At 36.1% G+C, this 22,337-nt stretch overlaps 1 protein-coding gene across 1 annotated transcript; it reads left to right on the top strand.

The window, feature by feature from the left end:
* The first annotated feature begins 8,132 nt into the window (after positions 1-8,132).
* Positions 8,133-9,201, top strand: LOC139863856 (uncharacterized). The gene is made up of 3 exons (XM_071852458.1): positions 8,133-8,307; positions 8,450-8,564; positions 8,664-9,201. Exons 1-3 carry the CDS (start codon positions 8,133-8,135, stop codon positions 9,199-9,201), a joined length of 828 nt encoding a protein of 275 aa, XP_071708559.1.
* The last annotated feature ends 13,136 nt before the right edge of the window (positions 9,202-22,337 follow it).

Raw genomic sequence — 22,337 nt, forward strand, 5'->3', positions numbered from 1 at the left:
AAGAAACGCTCCCTCAAATCATGATAGGAGATGATGAGCGGTACATGTAGGTTATTAAACCATTGGCACGCTATTCCCTCGGGGAGAGGAGGAAATTCTGCGCATTTTGTTTCATCAGCCCACCTTTGGTTGCGAGCAATGCCTTCGTACTTCTACAAAAAGTCATCAGGATCGGAAAGTCCATCGTAGTATTCTAACATGATCGGGATCAAATGCAAGGTAGGGGCAATGTAGTTAAGTATGTGAGACGCAAATTTTTGAGGAGTGGGCGCAGTCTCAAAGTTAGGCTTAAACTGACTCCCTTCATATCCGCAAATAAGTTTCTAATCACGAGCTCTGCCTTTCCTGGTTGCTCAAATTCCTTAAACATATCGTCTGGTGCAGCCTTCATTAGCGAATACAGTTCGCTTGATTTTGGGGGCGCTATTCAAGTGTTTGGGTGCCTAGCGCATTGTTTGACACTGCGTTGAGAGGCGTCTGCTGAGAGATATGAAGTGTAGGGGTGGGGCGCGGTTCTGTTAACCCTGAGCTCAGATGAGTACTTTGAATATTCAACTCTTGCGTGTCAAAGCCCATTTTTTGCAAGGCTTCTATTGCGCTGGTCGGCGAAGTGGGTGTGCGCGATTCGATACTTGAAAATTCATCGTTAGTACCATGCGCGGATGCCCCGGTGCCCCAATGTAGATGGGAATGGTTCCCACGTATGTGGTGTTTGCCGTCCATGTTATTGGTCACCTAGTTTCTGGGGTTTTGAAACCTTGTACATGAGTCTCTGGTGAAGGAGGAAGGGTAGTCCTAGTTGGCAACGCATTTGTGCCGCTGCTCGTCTGTGTACCCGCAGGTTTGGATACTCGCAGTGCTTGCGAGCGTGTTGTGACTGCCTTTCAAGCATCTGGTTGACTCGTCATTTCTTCGCGCTACGCTTTAAGTTACCTGGGACTTAAATCGCACATATAAAAAAGAAACGTTTGAATGTAAAGAACTTTAAGGAAAAAAGATTTTAACAAAACCTTTTAACTTAGAGTCCCACGGATGGCGCCATTTGATCAAGCATAAAATGGTCCAAGGGGTTCGGTTCATGCAAGATCAACAAATATGGGGGGTTTAAGGGTTTTTTGAGTTTAACTCTCCGGTCCGGAGTACCGTGAATAACCCTCATACAATATTATGATCTCAGAAAGGGTGGTTAAACGTAACCCACCATCATTCGGGTTAACCGAAGTTGATGGCCCAAGGGCGATGTTAGGATTTATGTTGTGCATACGATACCTGAAATCGCAAAGTGCTTGAGAGAGCTATTCTAGTCGCGCAGGTAAGCTGGAGTGATTGATATGATTGAGAGTGTTTTGTTGGTGAAATGGAATATAATTCCAGAGTTGTCTTTTTTTCTTGCCCAAGAACTTCTATTTATACTCGTGAGTTTTTGTCCCTTAGTGCTACGTAAGGAGACAAAAAAATATGTTGGTGCCATGTTACATTGTCTTTGTCCTTTTATTCCAAAAAGTTGTAAAAGTGCTGCCATTATTTTAGTTCTGTCCCATTTATACCCTGCTGTCCTTTTCTGGCCGTTATGCAATGCCAGGATCATACCTTCCAGCCACTGGTGTCTTTTCTGCTTTAGTGTCGTCATAGTACATTTCCATCTTTGTTCATGCATATTATCAAGACATAATCAGATGGCGCGTAAGCAAGCGCATGAATACAGTTTCGCGCGAATGCAATATGCGATGCGCGCCAATTTCCCTTTGGCGCAATACATGTACAGCTATGCGCATCATTATATATAAAACATTTTTACATATAAAACTTTATTGAAACATTAAAAGCCAAAAAGCTCACAATACATTCAAAAACAAAGCAGACATGCAACAACTAGCTGCATACAACATAATGTTAACTAAGACAGCCTAAATATCAGCAAACTTAACCAAACATAAGTTTTGTTTTTTTTTTTGAAAAGCAAGTAATAAAATTTTATTAGTATGAATAATTACGTAAGGTACAATATGTACAGCTCAAATTATGAGAATCTTAAGCCCAACATTAAAAGTGGCGGTATGTAATTACATGTATAACAAGATTGCTGTAGAATACTAGAATTAACAAAATAAGAGTTTATCCAAGTTTATGTGAATCTCGAGTCTGTGAAAAATGAAAGCTTCGGAATTGATGAGAACTTGCAGTTGCATCATATAAATATAAACTTCAACCAATCCCGGTACGTTGATTAGTAGAAGAAACATATAATTCAGGGTTAATCAACCATTGATGCCATTCAATCGAGGACTTTTTTAGCCTTTTTGAAATCCAATTAAAGCTTTGTGTTTGAATATCCAAAATAATCATGTTCGAAAAACCTTGCAATTTCTATTCTTCCAAATCGTATCCACTTAGTTGTTTGCCATATGATTGTTTCAAACGAGGTGTTTTCTAAGATATGATTTGAACAAAACACAGAAATAATATTCCAATCACAGGAAGTAAATCTTCCAATCACAGGAAACCAAAATTAACTAAAATAGATTCACAATTAAAACGATTGTAAACCACAAATCCAGTTCACACAGTATTATTCTCACAAGATAAGTTCAACAAATTTGAATTTATCAATCACTCACAGTTTACAGTAACCAATATGATGATCAAAACCTTAAATCGGGTAGAGAGAAAACGGATGAAAACAAAAATGACTGAAAAAATGATAAAAAAAATAAACAAAATAACTTAATATATAAATTAAAATTGTAGATTGGTCCTTCATGTTCCTTTTTTCTTCTTTTCAGCAACAACACCCAAGAACCATCTTTTATACTTCAGCCACAACTTTAACTTTGATAAAATGACTCCAAGGCCCCTGCACATCTTAACCCAGAAATAAGAACATGAAGAATACAACATAGTTAAATTGTTGTACAATTTAACATGATTTATCACGAACACTTCATCAATATTGGTAATAGAATGAGATTGAGAGTTCCACCATTGTAAGAGTAAGGACCAAATAGTTTTCGTATTCATTTTATGATAGTCTATTAATATGTGTTCAGTCTTCTCTACACTCGAGTAACAAAGTAGGCATAGGATCGTGTGTAGATCAATGCCACGTTTGTCTAATTCCGATCTTGTGACTATCCTTCTCATGATTGCTCTCCAAATAAAAATGTCGACTTTTTGAGGTCCGTATTATTTTCATGTTAGCAGCAGCAGGTTCGAGTTTTTATCGTCTATAAGTGAAGCAAATGAGTCGGTAGTGAAGATGCCGCATGAATCCAAGTTCCAAGTCCCAGAGTCACACATATCATTTAAAGAAAAAGAAGAGATAAGTCTAGTCAGTTCATTTAAATCAGAAAGAGCTTGACCTCTAGGAGGTCTAGCCAATGCCATGTTACTGTTTGATGTGAAGAGGATGAGGATATTCTCTCTGAAATGAGCACGTCTTTGTTAGTATCGAGGGCAAAAGCCTGTTGAATGATGCTTGAAGGCTGCTTTCTACAATCCACACATCTCACTTGTATTATACCCATGCCCGACCTTTTTTTTTGAAATAATTGGTAAAGGGGATACCAAAATAGTTTGCATGTTTGCCAACTTTAATTATCTCTGGCGAAATCATTCTACCAAATGATGACCTTCAGCAATTAGCATTTAAAAGACCATCATCTTTTCCATATATATTTGCGATTATTTTACACCAAAAAGCGTTAGGTTCATTTTTAAAATGCCCCCACCATTTACATAATAAAGACAAATTTCTTGCATGTAATGAACCTATGTTTAAGCCATTCTTTTTATAAGAAAGTAGAGTTCGATCCCATTTAACCTAACATGTCTTTTTAATAGAATCGGTGCCCCCCCCCCCCCCCCCCCCCCCCCCCAAAATGTGTCTTAGAGTTTCAAGTAGATTGATGGTACTTGATGGTGCACGAAATAATGAGAAAAAAAATATAGAGGTAAACTACTTAGATAGATTTTACCATGGTTAGTCTTCCACCAAAAGAGAGATCGCCTTGGCTTTCCAATTCGATAGCCTTTTCTTGAACTTGTCCATAATAGGTTGCCAAGTCGTTGCCTTATTCATCTTTACTCCGATTGGCATTCCTTGGTAAATAAAAGGTAAAGTTTTGGCCGAACATTCTAGACGTTTAGCCGCTTCTTCTACCTCATCCTTAACTACTCCGATAACGCATAAACAAATTTTTCTAAAATTTACTTTTACCCCGAATGCTCCTCGAAGCCTTTAAGTAATTTAGCTATGTGTGATGTGTTGTGTTTGCTCCATTCCCCGAAGAAAATAATATCGTTGGCATACTGAAGGTGTGATACAGTAATTTTGTCTTGTCCCACCTCGATACCTTTTATAAACCTGTTTGAGATAGCTCTTCTTGTCCGAATATAAGACATTCGGCTACTATGATAAACAAAAAAAGGAGATACTGGATCTCCTTGTCTAACCCCACATTCCGGTTGAAATTCTTTAGTGGGCGACCTAATAATTAAAACTGAGATAGTTGCCGAAGAGAGACATGCGCTTATCCAACAATCCATATTTTACCGAAACCTAAGCATTGCATAGTATTAGACAAGAAATTCCAACTTATGCAATCAAAGGCTTTTTCGAAGTCGACTTTGAACAAAAGACCTTTTCTTCTTTCTTTTAAGTTCATCAACGATTTTATTTTCAATCAAGACATCATCTAAGATGCTACAGCCCTTCAGGAAAGCAGTTTGTTCTGAACCGATAATTTTGTGGATTACTTTAGAGAGGCGGAGGGAAAGGGATTTTAGTTAGGATTTTGAAATAGCTTCCGATGTGGCAAATCAGGCGATATTCGTTGAAAGCAATGGGGTTCGGTTTTTTAGGTATTAAAGTAATGATAAAGGCGTTACACCCACGAGAAATTTCCATTCTCTTCCAAAATCGATTTAGTGCTTTCATAAGATCGTCTTTTATAAGCCACTAATAAATTGTAAAAAAAAAAATCATGCTGAAACCGTCAGGTTTGGAGAACAGTGGTGGAGCCAGAAATTTTTTTCACCTGGGGCGAATTTTTTTTTTAAAAACGTAGCGACTTTTTTGGCAAAATATAGAGTTTGGCCAAAATACGAAGGTTTTGGAACAAAATACGAAGGTTTTTGGGCAAATATGAAGGATTTGGGGGGGAAAAATCTACTGAGGGAAAAATCGAAAAATCCAAAAAATTTGCACTAGACTTGTCAATCCACTGGGGGCACGACGCCCTACCCTGCCCCTTCATAAGTCCGCCCCTGCTTAGAACTTTCACAACTCCGTAGTGCCTCCTACACTTCCTTTTCTCGAATTTTGTTTCTAACATGTCATTATCCGAACTTGATATGTATTCGTGGTTAGGTTCCGAGTTGAAAGGGCGTGTACTCTTTGTTTCATTTGACTTAAATGAAAAATTGAATAGTACTATTCATAACAAATAAGACAAATTTTGTCTATTAGTTATATTGGTAATATGTTACAGAAATATTGAACCGTGTTTTTGTTTATATCAACCGGATCTTCTGACCATTGAGAGAATTAGGCAACAACTAGCATTGAGAGAATGACATACAATTATAATGATAAGTAGTAACAAATTTACAATATATTTATGTTCTGGTGGGTAACCTAACTTCATATTATTGAAAATATACGGAGTATTTAATTATATATCTTAGTTCTACATGTAAATAAAATTTTAATTTAATTTAACTTCATTACTTCTATTGGTTGTCCGCTGATATTTGTTATCTTTTGATGATGCCGATTAAAAAATATCCGTGTCTAATATAATTATATTATATTGTTGATCTAAAATTATTTCAAAGTAAATGATTATTTCATGCAATCAAAAAGGTAACATATCCCTTTTCGCTATTAGTTGCAACGTTGGAACTTTGGCGCACAGGACGTAATTTTTACAGATTTGACACAAAAACTGTACTTAATTATTACGTACACAATAACTCTATTAGCAACCAAGGTGAGAATTACACAAACTTTACTTAATACATGTATATACATATTTTGAAAATATTCAAGTGAAAACTACCAAAATATAGAATACTAGAACTATTATACTATTAACATGTAGGTTCATCCATGAGTGAATATTATTGTAAATTAAGATTAAAAGTAAAATAATAAACCTGATTCAGAATGAAATTATACTTTTATCTGAGCGAAACGAGAAAAAAAATTAGTTATAATATTATTTTACCAACAATTTGAAATAAAGAAACTCAGTCAATATCACACTAGGGATCACTTGCTTTATAAGTCAAAACAAAAAGGAAAAAAGGCCAAATTCTACCTATCGAGTGGTTTTATGAAAAACCATTAGCTACCAAATATATATATTCTATTATTTTTTGTTATATTATTATTATTATCATTATCATTAAAAATTAAAACATTACAATTATATTATTTATGTTATTATAAAAAGTATTAAACCTTATATTTTGAGTATGTTTTAGTAGTACTTAGTATTGATATTGATAATAATTATTATTATTATTATTATTATTATTATTATTATTATTATTATTATTATTATTATTATTATTATTACGTCATAGTTGTTAGAAATAGAAATATTAGTGTTGGCCCATTACTTTTAGTCTGGCCCGGTCCAAAAGTGTGCAAAGTGTACAACCGTTGCGGGCCCAATATTATTATTATTATCATATATTATTATTATTATTAAATTTAATAAGCCCGGTGTTTAATATTTAACTAGTAGAAATCAAGCCCAATAAAACAAATCCATATTCGCTTCATTTTGCTTTGTAACTCATGGCTTTTGACTTTATAGTATATGCTTTCTTGTTCAAACACCGATGTGGGACAAAAAAAAAAAAAAAAATTATTTTATGGGATTCTTCCAAAACCGAAGCTCAATTTCAACAAATTGCCGGAGGATCTTTTGGTAATTTTATTTTTCGATATCTACTTACATTAACTATTAGACAAAATCTATGAATAGTATCGAGGGCGTTTCCGTCTTTTCACTTTTCCCCCCTTTTCCAAAAAGCCCCTCACACTTTGTCCCTTTCCAAAAAACCCCTACACTTCGTTCCAAATTTAAAAACGTCCCCCCCCCCCCCCCCCCCCCCCCCCCCCCTCAAGCAGGGGTAAAGTGTCAACTCAAAATTTTCATAAAAAAACTTTACTAAACCCCACCCAAATATTCAACGGGTCATATCTTCTCGCCCGCAACGAGTTAAATTTTTCCGACACCGTCGTTAAGCCTGAAATATTTTTACGAACACAATGTCACTAACTATACGCAAAACGGACGCTTCTTAAAAAATGCTAAATATTTGAGTCCACCTTTCATACACGTTGATTTTTTCCTCACGGGCTCCGTACTTATTTTTATCTATTAACAACATATACATATGAGTCTTATTATTTTTTAAAAAAATTATTTACTAATTTTTTTGATATTACTCAGTAAATATTCTATTCTTAAATAATATGGAGTGTTAATATAAGCTAACGAGTTAATTGCGTTAAATTTTAAAAAGTCAACAACTCCATAGCGAAACGCGGAAATACACATATATTGTTAATTTAAGATAACATCTAAATCTTTGACAGGTTATACCTTTTCGTTCGACTCGAGTTGCGCTTCAACGACATCATCGTTAGCCACGAAATAATTTTGCAAAATAAACATAATAAAATACATTGGAAACCGAACCCCGGCGCAAAGTGAGGGTTGAAAAACTAGTTCCATCTAAATGCTCACGTAGTTCTAAAATATAACTAGAGATATCTTTTTTATGAATAAAAAATATCTCATATCTCATATTAATACTCCCTCCGTCTCAGGCCGAGTTTAATGCAGCGTGATCGAGTTTTTTTGGCCACCATCACGCCCCCATAGCGCCTCTATGGGGCGCGATCGACATTTTTTTTTTTGCAAGCGCGATGGATGTATCACTTGCAGGTGATGGAGGCTGGAACGAATGAGGATTTGCCACGTGTTTTGACCGTTTAAATTTAGCCGTTTGAATTTTTTTTTCTTTTTCTATAAATACCCCAACTCTTATACCATTTTTCACACATATTTCATTTAATATTATTAAAATTTCTAGTTTATACTTCAAAAAACAAAATGGTACGAGCGTTGTTCAAAATGTTTAATATTTGGGATTTCGACGATGAAGACGATTTGAATTTTTTACGAGCATTGGCCGAAGAATTGGATGCTGAAGAATCTGAAGAAGCTGCCAACGATGAACGAGTTCGAAAGCCTCGAGTTTACCTTCATAGGGATCGTGAAGAAGCAGGTAAAAATTTACACACACATTATTTTCAAGAGCATCCAACATATCTTGATCGTTGGTTTAGAAGACGTTTTAGAATGAGTAGAGATTTATTTTTACGCATCCAAAATGACATACTTAGTTATGATGTAGAACCTTTACCTAGTCATTTCGAGTATTTTATACAAAAAAAGAGATGCGCTTGGTAGACTAGGTTTTACTACCGAGCAAAAGATTACATCTGCGTTGCGTCAATTGGCGTATGGTACAGCAGCAGACATGTTTGATGAATATTTATAAATGTTGGAAGCCACATCAATAATATGTCTTAATATGTTTTGTAAGTGTGTTTTGAAACTTTATGTTGACGAATATTTGAGGAAACCAACTAGTAGCGACATAGCTCGCTTGTATAGCGCTCATGAAGAAAAGCACGGTTTTAAGGGAATGCTTGGAAGCATTGACTGCATGCATTGGAAGTGGAAAAATTGTCCAGTTGCTTGGAAAGGGCAATATACTAGCGGTCATCAAGGTCACCCAACCATCGTTCTAGAAGCAGTTGCTTCATATGATACGTGGATTTGGCATGCATTCTTCGATGTTGCGGGTGCAAACAACGATGTGAATGTTTTGAATCAATCTTCGTTATTCGATGACATAAAAAATAGAAATGCACCAGTTGCTCCATTTACTGTGAATAGCCATGATTACTTAAATGGTTATTATTTAGCTGATGGGATTTACCCAAATTGGGCAACATTAATGAAGGCGTATTTGACACCAACCGATGAGCCACGTGCAAAATTCAAAAAGTATCAAGAAAGTGCACGTAAAGATGTCGAGAGAACATTCGGTGTTTTGCAAGGTAGATTCCATATTTTACAAATGGCTGGACGACCACATAGTGTGAACAAGTAAAGACGAATTTTGTATTGTTGTGTGCTCTTGCACAACATGATATTCGAGAATAACGGGTTTAACATTACATGGCTCGAGGAAGAATTACTTGTCAATGATACTGAAATGACCCGTTCATATACATTATAAATGATTCACAATAGTTGATTACATCGTGAGGTATTTGACCTCTATATGATACATTTTACAAACATTGCATTCGTTTTTAAAAAAACAAACTTTCTTTTCATCTAAAGTTGACGGCATGCATACCATTTCATAATACATCCAACTATAATTGACATAATAATAATCTAGATGAACTCAATGACTCGAATGCAACGTCTTTCGAAATATGCCCTGAATGACTCCAAGTAATATCCTTAAAATGAGCTAATGCACAGCGGAAGATTTCTTTAATACCTGAGAATAAACATGCTTTAAAGTGTCAACCAAAAGGTTGGTGAGTTCATTAGTTTATCATAATCCATCAATTCTATAATTTTAATAGACCACAAGATCCTCATTTCTCATAAATATCATTACACTCGCAAGTGTATAAAATCCATTCGTATGATGAACACCTGGTAACTGACATTAACATAATTTATATAGCATATTCCCCGCATACTCGCAAGTATGTCATAAATTGGCAATCGCAATCACCATATAAATCGAAGTATTAAAGCATTCCAAATTCTAGAATGGGGTTTGTTAGGCCCATAGATCTATCTTTAGGATTCGCGTCAATTATGAGCCATTTCCCTAATTCCTAGGTTACCAGACTTGAAGGGGTGATATTCGGTTTAATAATCCAACCATACAATGTAGTTTTAAGTACTTGTGTCTATTTCGTAAAACAGTTATAAAAGCAGCGCATGTATTCTCAGTCCCAAAAATATATATTGCAAAAGCATTTAAAAAGGGAGCAAATGAAACTCACAATACTGTATTTTGTAGTAAAAATACATATGACGTCATTGAACAAGTGCAAGGTTGGCCTTGGATTCACGAACCTATATTAATTATATATATATATATATATATATATATATATATATATATATATATATATATATATATATATATATATATATATATATATATATATATATATATATTTATATGTTTGATCAATATCTGTCTAACAGTTTAGGTCAAGTCGTAGTGTATCACAATCCTAATGCTCGAGACTAAATATGCAAAAGTCAACAAAAGTCATATTGACCAAAATATCTTCCAAAATTTATACATGATTATTATATACTTTAAATATAGTCGTTTTATATATTTAAATATTTTTAACAAATTTTATTAAAGTAAATAATATAGTTCTTTTATTAATAAATAAAATTTTATATTAAAATTTATATAATAAAAATATACTTTTATATATCTTAAGTAATAAAATTTATAAAGTTCATTTGATATCATAAAAATAATATGATAGGTATTATTAATGTAATTATATTATACGTAGTAAAATATCTTTGTATCACATATTTATTTGATAAAATAATATTGATAATAATAATAATAAGTAAAAGTTGTACTATTTTGTAATAATTATTATTATTCTACTAATAAAAATAACAATACTTATATTTTCTAAAAATGATAAAATGATAATTTTTATTAATAATAGTACTAAAATGATAATAATAATGATGTTTCATATTAACAATGATATTTTTATTAAAAATAATAATTTTAGGAAAAAATGATAGTTTTAATATTAATAATACTTTTAATAACAATAATAGTAAAATAATGAAAACTATATTTTTCCTTTAAATCAATATCTTACAATATCTTAATTTCATCATGATACTCATACTCATTATTTCCTAATCGCTTCGTTTAATAGCTTTTAGTCGTCTTTTATATCGCGTTCAAATAAATAATAATAATAGTAATCATAATAATTAGATGTTACTAATATTAGTTATAATTATAATAATACTAATAATAATAATATTAATGATAATACTAATAACTATTTGAATGATAATAATAATAATAATAATAATAATAATAATAATAATAATAATAATAATAATACTAATTATAACCTTAACGATAATAACGATAATAATAATAATAAAAATAACAATAATATCTTTTATTAATAACGACAATGATGATGATGATAATAAATATAATAATAATAATAATAATAATAATAATAATAATAATAATAATAATAATAATAATAATAATAATAATAATAATAAGATTATAACGACGATAATAACGACGATAATAATAATCATTTTTACAAAATTTCAATTGACTATAACTTCTAAACCGTTCATCGAAACCATTCGATATCTAAATGAAAAGTTCTCAATTTTTCGCTAGCTTTCTAACGACATGCATATCATATACCTTATCTTAATAGCATATGTATTTAATTCAACATTCGACATAACCTATCTAACGACAATAACGAACGTATAAGCATGCATAATCCTATATACTCGAGCACTAGTCAGGGATACACTAATAATATATAAAAGTTAAGTTATGAGGGCTCACGTATCAATATTGAGATTCAATATTGCAGGAAAAGTACGTAGACACAACGAGGATGCTAAATACTAGTTTGACTCACGAGCAATACTCCCGAACCATACACATAACCTCCATAGCTATAACCCATAATTTCCTTAGCTCTATCCCGCTCGAAAAACAATTTCGAAATCACTCGGACAGCACTCCGTCGTAATATTTTATGTATACTAATAATATCTTGAAATAATACGGAGTAAATATATATATGAATCGATTGAGAGAGTTTAGAGAAAATATTTTTCAAGTTTCTATGAAATAATGAAACCCATTGAATTCTATTTATAATAGATTTTTGAATTATTAAAGTATGAATTATTAAAATGAATTATTAAAGTATGAATTATTAAAGTGAATTATTAAAGTGAATTATTAAAGTATGAATTATTAAAGTGAATTATTAAAGTTAAAGTAAAGTAAAAATAAAGTAAAGGTAAAGTTTAAGTATAGTAAAAGTATAAAACTATGTACGTATCATACGCGTATAAATATATATAATATTAATTTAAATCGTTATATATATTTAATAAAATAAAATATAAATATCCTTATCTTTATCATACTAGTTAAGTAATGAGTTGTCAAAAGTGGTTCTAGATATTTATAAAAGTTATATACGTTTTAATAATAAATTTCTTTTTAAACTGAAAACGTTTTTATACATTTGAAACTAAATCAAATAAATATGAAAATTTTGTTTTCCAAAACTAAATATATTTAAGAATTATTTTATTTAAAGGTTAAAATAATGGAAATCGTTATATCATAAAACGTTTTAGAAAAGTAGAATCATATATATTCATAATAGGTTTCAAGTTTTTAAATTACAGTCTGTTGGTGAAGCATGGGATAAAGTCCAAAGGTTAAATAGACGTATGAAATCATCTTAATGAAAAATGTCGAGTTTCTTAACTTTTCGATATCCAACATCAAGTTTACACTCCACGTTCTTACTTATAAATCACTCTACCATTTTCCGAATGTTGTCAAAAAGAATAGATTTCTTAAATCACAGTGGGCGTCATAACATGGACCTGTAATCATATCACAATGTATCTGATAAATCAATCATTTGATATTATCTTCTAATTCTATCGATAAACATTTTGAAACAAATTCGTTCATGTAAAGTATTATACGTTTAATACTTTATTAATATTCTCAAGTTATAATATATATATACATATATATATACATATCTATTTATATATAACGGTTCGTGAATCGTCGGAATTTGGTCGAGGTTATAATGAATGTATGAACACAGTTTAAAATTCTTGAGATTTAACTTAACAAACTTTGCTTATCGTGTCGGAATAATATAAAGATAAAGTTTAAATTTGGTTGGAAATTTCTGGGTTGTCACAGTACCTACCCGTTAAAGAAATTTCGTCCCGAAATTTAAATGAGATGGTCATGGCTGACAATAAGTATGTTTTCATGACGTATACGAGTTGGAAATTAGAGTTTTATTATCATCAAGTAATATAGATAAAGGAATTTGATTTTTGTGAAGAGTATGAGTGAAGTTATCACAAAAGAATGAAATGAGTAAATGCACGTTCTTTTTAACTAATGACATAGTCACGGTTGAGTTCCGGAATTCAAGGAATTTAGAGAAAATCTTCGTAATAAGATTTGGTTCTTCGATAATTAAAGAAATTAGGATCTTCTTTGGTTAAATGCGATGATTTGTTTCGATTTCTCTGTATGCTATTTCACTATAAATCTACTCCCTTCGTTTCCTTATTTCCACAACCCATATGTAAGACCCAAATATTTATTGTACATAATGTATTTAAGGTGTACGATGTGTGAATGGAGTGTGCACAGCATGTAGGTGTTGCTTGCTCGACCGTCGAAGAATACTGGACGTTGTTTGAGGTACAAGGTGTGTACGTACCTTTTCAACCCCAAATAAATTTGAGTTGATGTTTCAAAGCCTTACCATTGGATAGAATATCTTATTACGTTTCCAACGATATTTGATTCATCAAAAACGAAGTTACGGTCGAAAAGTTATGGCCAAAACAAGTTGCTGAAACCTGTTTTGGGCTCGACCACAATTTCCAGTTATTTGGAGCGGCGCTCCACCTTCTGGCGCGGCGCGCCGATTGCTGCAGAGGCAATTTTCAGCCTTTTTAAAAGGTTTAAATGAGGGGTACTTTGGTCTTTTTAATTAGGGTCGGTTTGGGGTCATCAAGACTGACCTAGAACTCCATTGGAGCTCATTTCTCACTCATCAAACACTCCCATCCTCAAACCCTAGAGAGAGATTGAGTTCTAGTGAGAGAGAACTCCATTTGGAGAAGAAGGAGGTTGTTTCGGGTCAAACCTCAAGCACTAAAGTTGTTCTACTCGTCAACGTCATCATTTTGGCGGTATTGGTAAGTTCTAACTCTGAATTTCATTGTTGATTTTGCTATTCAAAGTTAGGGTTTGAACTTGATTTGTTGATAAACCCATTTAGACTCATGAAGTGGGTTTAGTGATGCTAGTAATCGGGTTTATTGTTAGTGTTGGTGGATTTTGGGTTGGTGAACAAATTGGTTATGTTTAGGACTTGAAATGGAGTTTAATCACTTAAGTTAGTGATTATGGAAGTATTGAAACCCATTTAAGGTTATTTGGTTGACTAATTGTGACTTTGGGTTAAATTAGGGTTTGGTGGTGATTATGACCCATTTGGAAATTTAATGAGGTTTATAAACTTAAAATGGATTAAGTTGAAGTATTAAACCGAGTTAAATGTGTTTTGGTGTTAAAACTTGTAAATGGTGAGATTTTGACTTAATGGGTCAAAACTAGGGTTTTTGTGTCAAAATGGGTATGACGCGTGTTTAACACTTGAGTTCGGGTTAATTGGCGTATTAGGACCATTCTCACTTGTGTTAGTGATTATTGGTTAGTTTTGGGCACGGTTTGTGCTTGGAAGTGCATTTGGGTCGAAATTGCACTAAGTGACGAATTGGGTTGATTTGTAAATCCACTCTAAGTGTATTGTTGTAATTGTGATAATGGAATAGGTACTTTCCATTGGCTAGTTGCGGATTACTTGGAAGCATTCTTCAAGACTTCAAGGTGAGTGATAATATCCTATGTGCATATGTATGTGTAGGATGGGTGCGGGTCGGGTGAAGTGATTCTCGGCTATAGAGCTCACTTCACATATAGATGGATTTGATGGACTTTTGTATGAGTCCAATTGGCACGGTTGTGCGTTTTGGTTGACCATCTTTGGCGAAGTACGCGTTAGCGTGTTCATTATCACACGTGGTTGTGATGTGGTTGATATAACCCCAATGGCGAAGGGTATAATATTGAGAAGTGAATCGCGTGTGTATTCAGATTCACGATGACGCGTGTGGTTTCGGTCATCTTATTGTATTGTGGAAATGAATCTCGTGTAGTTCGGATTCATGGTGACTCGTGTAGTTCAGTCATCTTATTGAGGTAGTAATCTCGTGTGGTTTCGGATTACTAAGGCTCGTGTAGTTCGGCCAACCTCGATGTTGTGAAGATAGTAATCTCGTGTGGTTTCGGATTACTAAGGCTCGTGTAGTTCGGCCAATCTTCATTGTGGTATTTGGTTCTCGGTATTGGGTTAAGGTGTTAACCTTGTTCGTTTATATTGTTATATATTAATGAATTGTTGTGTTGTAGCTAACCCTCCGGGTGTAGCTATTTGGCGTTGTTCACATCATCGTTGGTGAACTTATATTGTTGTTGTATCTTTAGCTCGTTGCTTAGAGATCGTACGGTATGCTTAGTGTAGTGCCTTATATGGATGCCTCGGTATGCGGTATTTGTTATTTTGTGGCGTGTCCATTTTATACATATATATGTATGTAGTATATTATCATTCACTAAACGTTAGCTTACCCTCTCGTTGTTGACTCTTTTTATAGATTGCATGCGGATGGTGGCTCGGGTAAGCGCGAGGATTAGAGGACTTGCATAGTTTGCGTAAAAGGCTTGCTTTTGGATTTATTAGGATTGGGTAGAGTATCCCCAATCGCCATGCTCGGCTTTGTTTTGTATTAAAAGTCTTATGGTCGAAAATTGTATTTTGATACTTAAAGGGTAATTTGGGTCGATGTGGGCCCCGCTTCGTAAACATAATTTTATTAATAGAACGTGCTAGTTTTTATATATGGAACATGGGGTTAAAAGCTTTACGCCTAAATATGTCGGGAACTAGTCAAATATTTTCGCGTTTAAAGACTTTCCGGACAGACAGGTTTGGCGCGCCGCGCACCCCTGGTGGCGCGCCGCGCCAGGTGGCAGTTCAGCAAATTTTTTTTTTTTGTAATCTTACATGGTTTAATCGCGGGTTGGTTTGGGTTGTTACAAGTGGTATCAGAGCATGGTCTAAGGGATTTAGGTGACTTGAGATAGGTGCCTAGACTTAGACTTGTGTGTGCTTAAATTGTTGCGGGACTTGTAGGATTACGGGTCGGAATGGGTTTGGTTAGTGCCTTGGCTATAGGTTGACTAACGTTTATATTAGTAATGCGGATATTATTAATATGTTGTTGTGTTGTGATAATAATTCTCGCGTGTGTTTGTACCCCGTAGAATTTTGGTTGTGTTTGTGTATATCATCGAGCGAGACGGTCGTTGCACTAACGAGTCGATGCGACATGTGTGCGTAATAAGAACTTGCAAACCTTATTACGGGTGCAAATCGTGTCTAACAAGTGATGTACGATGAGTGTTTAGCAAGATGGGGCTGTGTCGTGCGTACGGTTTTACACGTTCGTGGACTAATCGTTTTGCATTCTTTAGAATGACGACACGAAACGAGACCGAGGCGAATGACGTGGAGTTTAACGCTAGGGTTGCGGCCGCCGTTGCGGAGCAAATGGGTGCGTTAGAAGAAAGAATGGAAAGGAGGTATTCTGAACTTCAAAGTAGTGGTGAAATGGAGCGTTATCTTAAGAGCTTCATGAGGACTAAACCCCCGATGTATGACGGAAAGCCGGATCCTTTGGTAAGCACAACTTGGATTTCAGATGTCGAAGGGTGTTTCCGTACTATTGATTGCCCTCCCGAGAGAAAGACGAGACTCGCTACGAGTTTGTTGCGGGGTGGGGCAAGGGATTGGTTGGATGGTAAGATTGATCTTGTCGGTGACGAGACGTTTATGGCTTTATCGTGGGACGACTTTAAGGAGGAATTCTTCGAGGAGTTCCGGACTTCGGCCGATTTGTGAGAATTGCGTAATGAGTTGCGAAATTTGCGACAAGGATCTATGGATTTGAGTACTCTCAAGACGACCTTTATAGCGAAGGCTCATTTTTGTCCGGAGTATTTGGGGAATGATCGTTTGTTGATGGGAGATTTCTATCGGACCTTGAATGATGACTTGAAAAGTAAAATTAGCCGGGGTCAAGCGAAATCGTTTTCGGAATTATTCGACTTGGCTAGAGGTTTCGAGTCGTATTCACGATCGAAAAAGGGTGAACCTTCAAGTGAGCGAAGGGTCGTTTCTTATGGTGCTCCGAGTAAGAGGGCTAAGGGTCCGAGTGTGAGCACGGGTGGTACGCGAACGGGTATGTCGGATTCTAGTGCGGCTAGATGTTACAATTATGGCGTGAGGGGTCACAAGTCTTGGGAATGTTCGGTACCAAAGGGTGATGGTATGGTGTGCTTCAATAGCCAAAAAGAAGGACATCGTAAGTCGGAATGTCCCAAGTTAGCGGGGACGGGTGCGGCCAGGAGACGTTAAGGTACATTTAATTTTGATAAATATGTCTTTTGATTATTTATTAAATGCCGTTTGAGTTTGAGTTGCGTGCCTTTGTTGTGCATGTTATGCTATGGGTGACGTTCCTAATGGAAGTACCCTATGTTGATGTTTGATTGACGGGCGAAGGGCGTAAGACTTGGTGCAACCAAGCATTCCTTAGTATTTGGGAAACGTTTCTACCAAGCCACGGAAATAGTTTTGGTGTTTGGTTGTTAAGCGCATGTTCGCTTTTATGTTGAAGTGACGAATCATGAGGTTCGTCGGTTGGTTGGAACCCTTGAGATCGAGTGTTTTAAATTTCGATGTGTGTTGGTAATGGAGTCTTTATGACGCGACATTAGGTGCCTCTTTTATACCTACTAGCGTGGTGTTCGACTCCGATTGTGTTGCGGTACACTTTTCGTACAAAGTGTTTAAGGGTTGGTTAAAATCCTTCGTGTGCTCAAGGTTGGAGTAAGATGTGGTAATGGGTCGTGTGAGCCTAATTGTTGGTAAAGTCTACCTGTGGTAGCATTGTGCAGTTGTACGAGTTGTGGATATGGAACGTGGTTCTAAGTGGGGGAGTTACACTCCCGCACGAGGAAGTTTTAGTGTGAGATTTCGGATGATGCTTTTGGTAGATCCGGAAAATGTTGTCGAGACCTGGTTTGGTCGATTTGTGGTAGAGTACAATTTCGGATAAATTGTACTTATGGTTTGGATTTGAATCATCACCGAGGTGGTAACGTGGTAAATCTCGTTGAGAGATAATGGACGTGTTTGGCGAGCAAGGTGAAATCCTCCAGTTAAGGGAGGTGTGTGTCGGGTTCTCTTGTGGAGAATTATTGTTTGGTACCTATGTTTGGTATAGGTGGTTCTTGCTCGATTATAGTATGGTTGTTTGATGAAGCATGATCTTTAGGGTCCGCTGACTTTATCATGGGAATACGTGATTGGTGGAGCATGACTTTCGGGGTCCGCTGACTTCATCATGAGCGTGGTGTTATATCGGTGAAGCATGATCTTCGGGTCCGCTGACTTCATCCGGTGTTGAGATTGGTGGAGTATGACCTTTGGGGTCCGCTGACTTCATCAAGAGAGTAGTGTTATGTCGGTATGGTGTAACACTATCGGGAAATGCGAGTACCGGTGGGAAATGCGAGTACCATTCCTATGTTGAGATTGTGAATCGCGTGTGGTTTCGGATTCATGATGACGCGTGTGGTTTCGGTCATCTTAACTAAATGAATCTCGTGTAGTTCAGATTCATGGTGACTCGTGTAGTTCGGTCATCTTATTGAGGTTGTAATCTCGTGTGGTTTCGGATTACTAAGGCTCGTGTAGTTCGGCCAACCTCGATGTTGTGGAAGTGAATCTCGTGTAGTTCGGATTCACGAATGACTTGTGTGGTTTCGGTCATTGTATTGAGGAGTGAATCTCGTGTAGTCCGGATTCACAATTGACTCGTGTAGTTCGGTCATTCCTCCGGGATAGTGACTCTCGTGTAGTTCGGATTCACTATGGTGCGTGTAGTTCGGCCATTCCCGATTGTTGTTGTGGTGAAGGTAGTGAGTCGCGTGTAGTTCGGATTCACTTAGGCGCGTGTGTTTTCGGCCAGCCTTCGTGTGTTGTGTGATTAGTAATGCGATAGCCGTGTTTCGTTCACGTGTTGTTACGGGTGTGACGATCGTCGATTTTGTACACCATGGGATTAGCGTCGCCATAGTCGCTTGGGCGCTACCGGTTTCTAACCGTTGGATTATGATGTTACGATAGTTGCGTATTGGTCGTATTGCGCACTACAATGGATGTTTATTGATTGATGGGATCCGTAAGGATTAGTTTGGTTCGGTCTTCATCGTTTCGGGTTGTTGACCCTAGGTTGAGACTTGGTTGCTTCTAGCAGTGTACTCGGTAATAGTACGCTACGGGATTGATATCTCGGTACGAGATTAGTTGAGTTTCTCCCGATGTTGGGGTAGGAGCATGGTTTTAGTGCTCGGATTGTGGTTTTGATAAATCGTGGGTGACGATTTTAGTGGTTAAAGGTGATTCATTGGGAAGAATTGTCTAGGAAAATTCGTATTGGACTTATGATTGAGGATCGTTGAGTAGGTCCGGATTGGTTAAGTGGAGAAGATCACGAGGACGTGATCGATTCTAAGTGGGGGAGAGTTGTAAGACCCAAATATTTATTGTACATAATGTATTTAAGGTGTACGATGTGTGAATGGAGTGTGCACAGCATGTAGGTGTTGCTTGCTCGACCGTCGAAGAATACTGGACGTTATTTGAGGTACAAGGTGTGTACGTACCTTTTCAACCCCAAATAAAGTTTGAGTTGATGTTTCAAAGCCTTACCATTGGATATAATATCTTATTACGTTTCCAACGATATTTGATTCATCAAAAACGGAGTTACGGTCGAAAAGTTATGGCCAAAACAAGTTGCTGAAACCTGTTTTGGGCTCGACCACAATTTCCAGTTATTTGGAGCGGCGCTCCACCTTCTGGCGCAGCGCGCTGATTGCTGCAGAGGCAATTTTCAGCCTTTTTAAAAGGTTTAAATGAGGGGTACTTTGGTCTTTTCAATTAGGGTCGGTTTGGGGTCATCAAGACTGACCTAGAACTCCATTGGAGCTCATTTCTCACTCATCAAACACTCCCATCCTCAAACCCTAGAGAGAGATTGAGTTCTAGTGAGAGAGAACTCCATTTGGAGAAGAAGGAGGTTGTTTCGGGTCAAACATCAAGCATTAAAGTTGTTCTACTCGTCAACGGCATCATTTTGGCGGTATTGGTAAGTTCTAACTCCGAATTTCATTGTTGATTTTGCTATTCAAAGTTAGGGTTTGAACTTGATTTGTTGATAAACCCATTAAGACTCATGAAGTGGGTTTAGTGATGCTAGTAATCGGGTTTATTGTTAGTGTTGGTGGATTTTGGGTTGGTGAACAAATTGGTTATGTTTAGGACTTGAAATGGAGTTTAATCACTTAAGTTAGTGATTATGGAAGTATTGAAACCCATTTAAGGTTATTTGGTTGACTAATTGTGACTTTGGGTCAAATTAGGGTTTGGTGGTTATTATGACCCATTTGGCGATTTAATGAGGTTTATAAACTTAAAATGGATTAAATTGAAGTATTAAACCGAGTTAAATGTGTTTTGGTGTTAAAACTTGTAAATGGTGAGATTTTGACTTAATGGGTCAAAACTAGGGTTTTAGTGTCAAAATGGGTATGACGCGTGTTTAACACTTGAGTTCGGGTTAATTGACGTATTAGGACCATTCTCACTTGTGTTAGTGATTATTGGTTAGTTTTGGGCACGGTTTGTGCTTGGAAGTGCATTTGGGTCGAAATTGCACTAAGTGATGAATTGGGTTGATTTGTAAATCCATTCTAAGTGTATTGTTGTAATTGTGATAATGGAATAGGTACTTTCCATTGGCGAGTTGCGGATTACTTGGAAGCATTCTTCAAGACTTCAAGGTGAGTGATAATATCCTATGTGCATATGTATGTGTAGGATGGGTGCGGGTCGGGTGAAGTGATTCTCGGCTATAGAGCTCACTTCACATATAGATGGATTTGATGGACTTTTGTATGAGTCCAATTGGCACGGTTGTGCGTTTTGGTTGACCATCTTTGGCGAAGTACGCGTTCGCATGTACATTATCACACGTGGTTGTGATGTGGTTGATATAACCCCAATGGCGAAGGGTATAATATTGAGAAGTGAATCGCGTGTGTATTCGGATTCACGATGACGCGTGTGGTTTCGGTCATCTTATTGTATTGTGGAAATGAATCTCGTGTAGTTCGGATTCATGGTGACTCGTGTAGTTCGGTCATCTTATTGAGGTAGTAATCTCGTGTGGTTTCGGATTACTAAGGCTCGTGTAGTTCGACCAATCTTCATTGTGGTATTTGGTTCTCGGTATTGGGTTAAGGTGTTAACCTTGTTCGTTTATATTGTTATATATTAATGTATTGTTGTGTTGTAGCTAACCCTCCGGGTGTAGCTATTTGGTGTTGTTCACATCGTCGTTGGTGAACTTATATTGTTGTTGTATCTTTAGCTCGTTGCTTAGAGATCGTACGGTATGCTTAGTGTAGTGCCTTATATGGATGCCTCGGTATGCGGTATTTGTTATTTTGTGGCGTGTCCATTTTATACATATATATGTATGTAGTATATTATCATTCACTAAGCGTTAGCTTACCCTCTCGTTGTTGACTCTTTTTATAGATTGCATGCGGATGGTGGCTCGGGTAAGCGCGAGGATTAGAGGACTTGCATAGTTTGCGTAGAAGGCTTGCTTTTGGATTTATTAGGATTGGGTAGCGTATCCCCAATCTCCATGCTCGGCTTTGTTTTGTATTAAAAGTCTTATGGTCGAAAATTGTATTTTGATACTTAAAGGGTAATTTGGGTCGATGTGGGCCCCGCTTTGAAAACATAATTTTATTAATAGAACGTGCTAGTTTTTATATATGGAACATGGGGTTAAAAGCTTTACGCCTAAATATGTCGGGAACTAGTCAAACATTTTCACGTTTAAAGACTTTCCGGACAGACAGGTTTGGCGCGCCGCGCACCCCTGGTGGCGCGCCGCGCCAGGTGGCAGTTCAGCAAAATTTTTTTATTTATTTTTTTTTTTTTTTTTGTAATTTTACATGGTTTAATCGCGGGTTGGTTTGGGTTGTTACATCATACCTTCTATTCTTTCTCCCTCATCTCATATTTTAAAGTATGCGTCAATATGCTCCATCCCGTTCTGATCCTTGATATACTCCTAACTTTCATATCTATCATTCTTCTTTTTCATCTACCACCGGAGGATTTTATT

The sequence above is a fragment of the Rutidosis leptorrhynchoides genome, chromosome 8, assembly GCF_046630445.1.
Source record: "Rutidosis leptorrhynchoides isolate AG116_Rl617_1_P2 chromosome 8, CSIRO_AGI_Rlap_v1, whole genome shotgun sequence".
Lineage (NCBI taxonomy): Eukaryota > Viridiplantae > Streptophyta > Magnoliopsida > Asterales > Asteraceae > Rutidosis > Rutidosis leptorrhynchoides.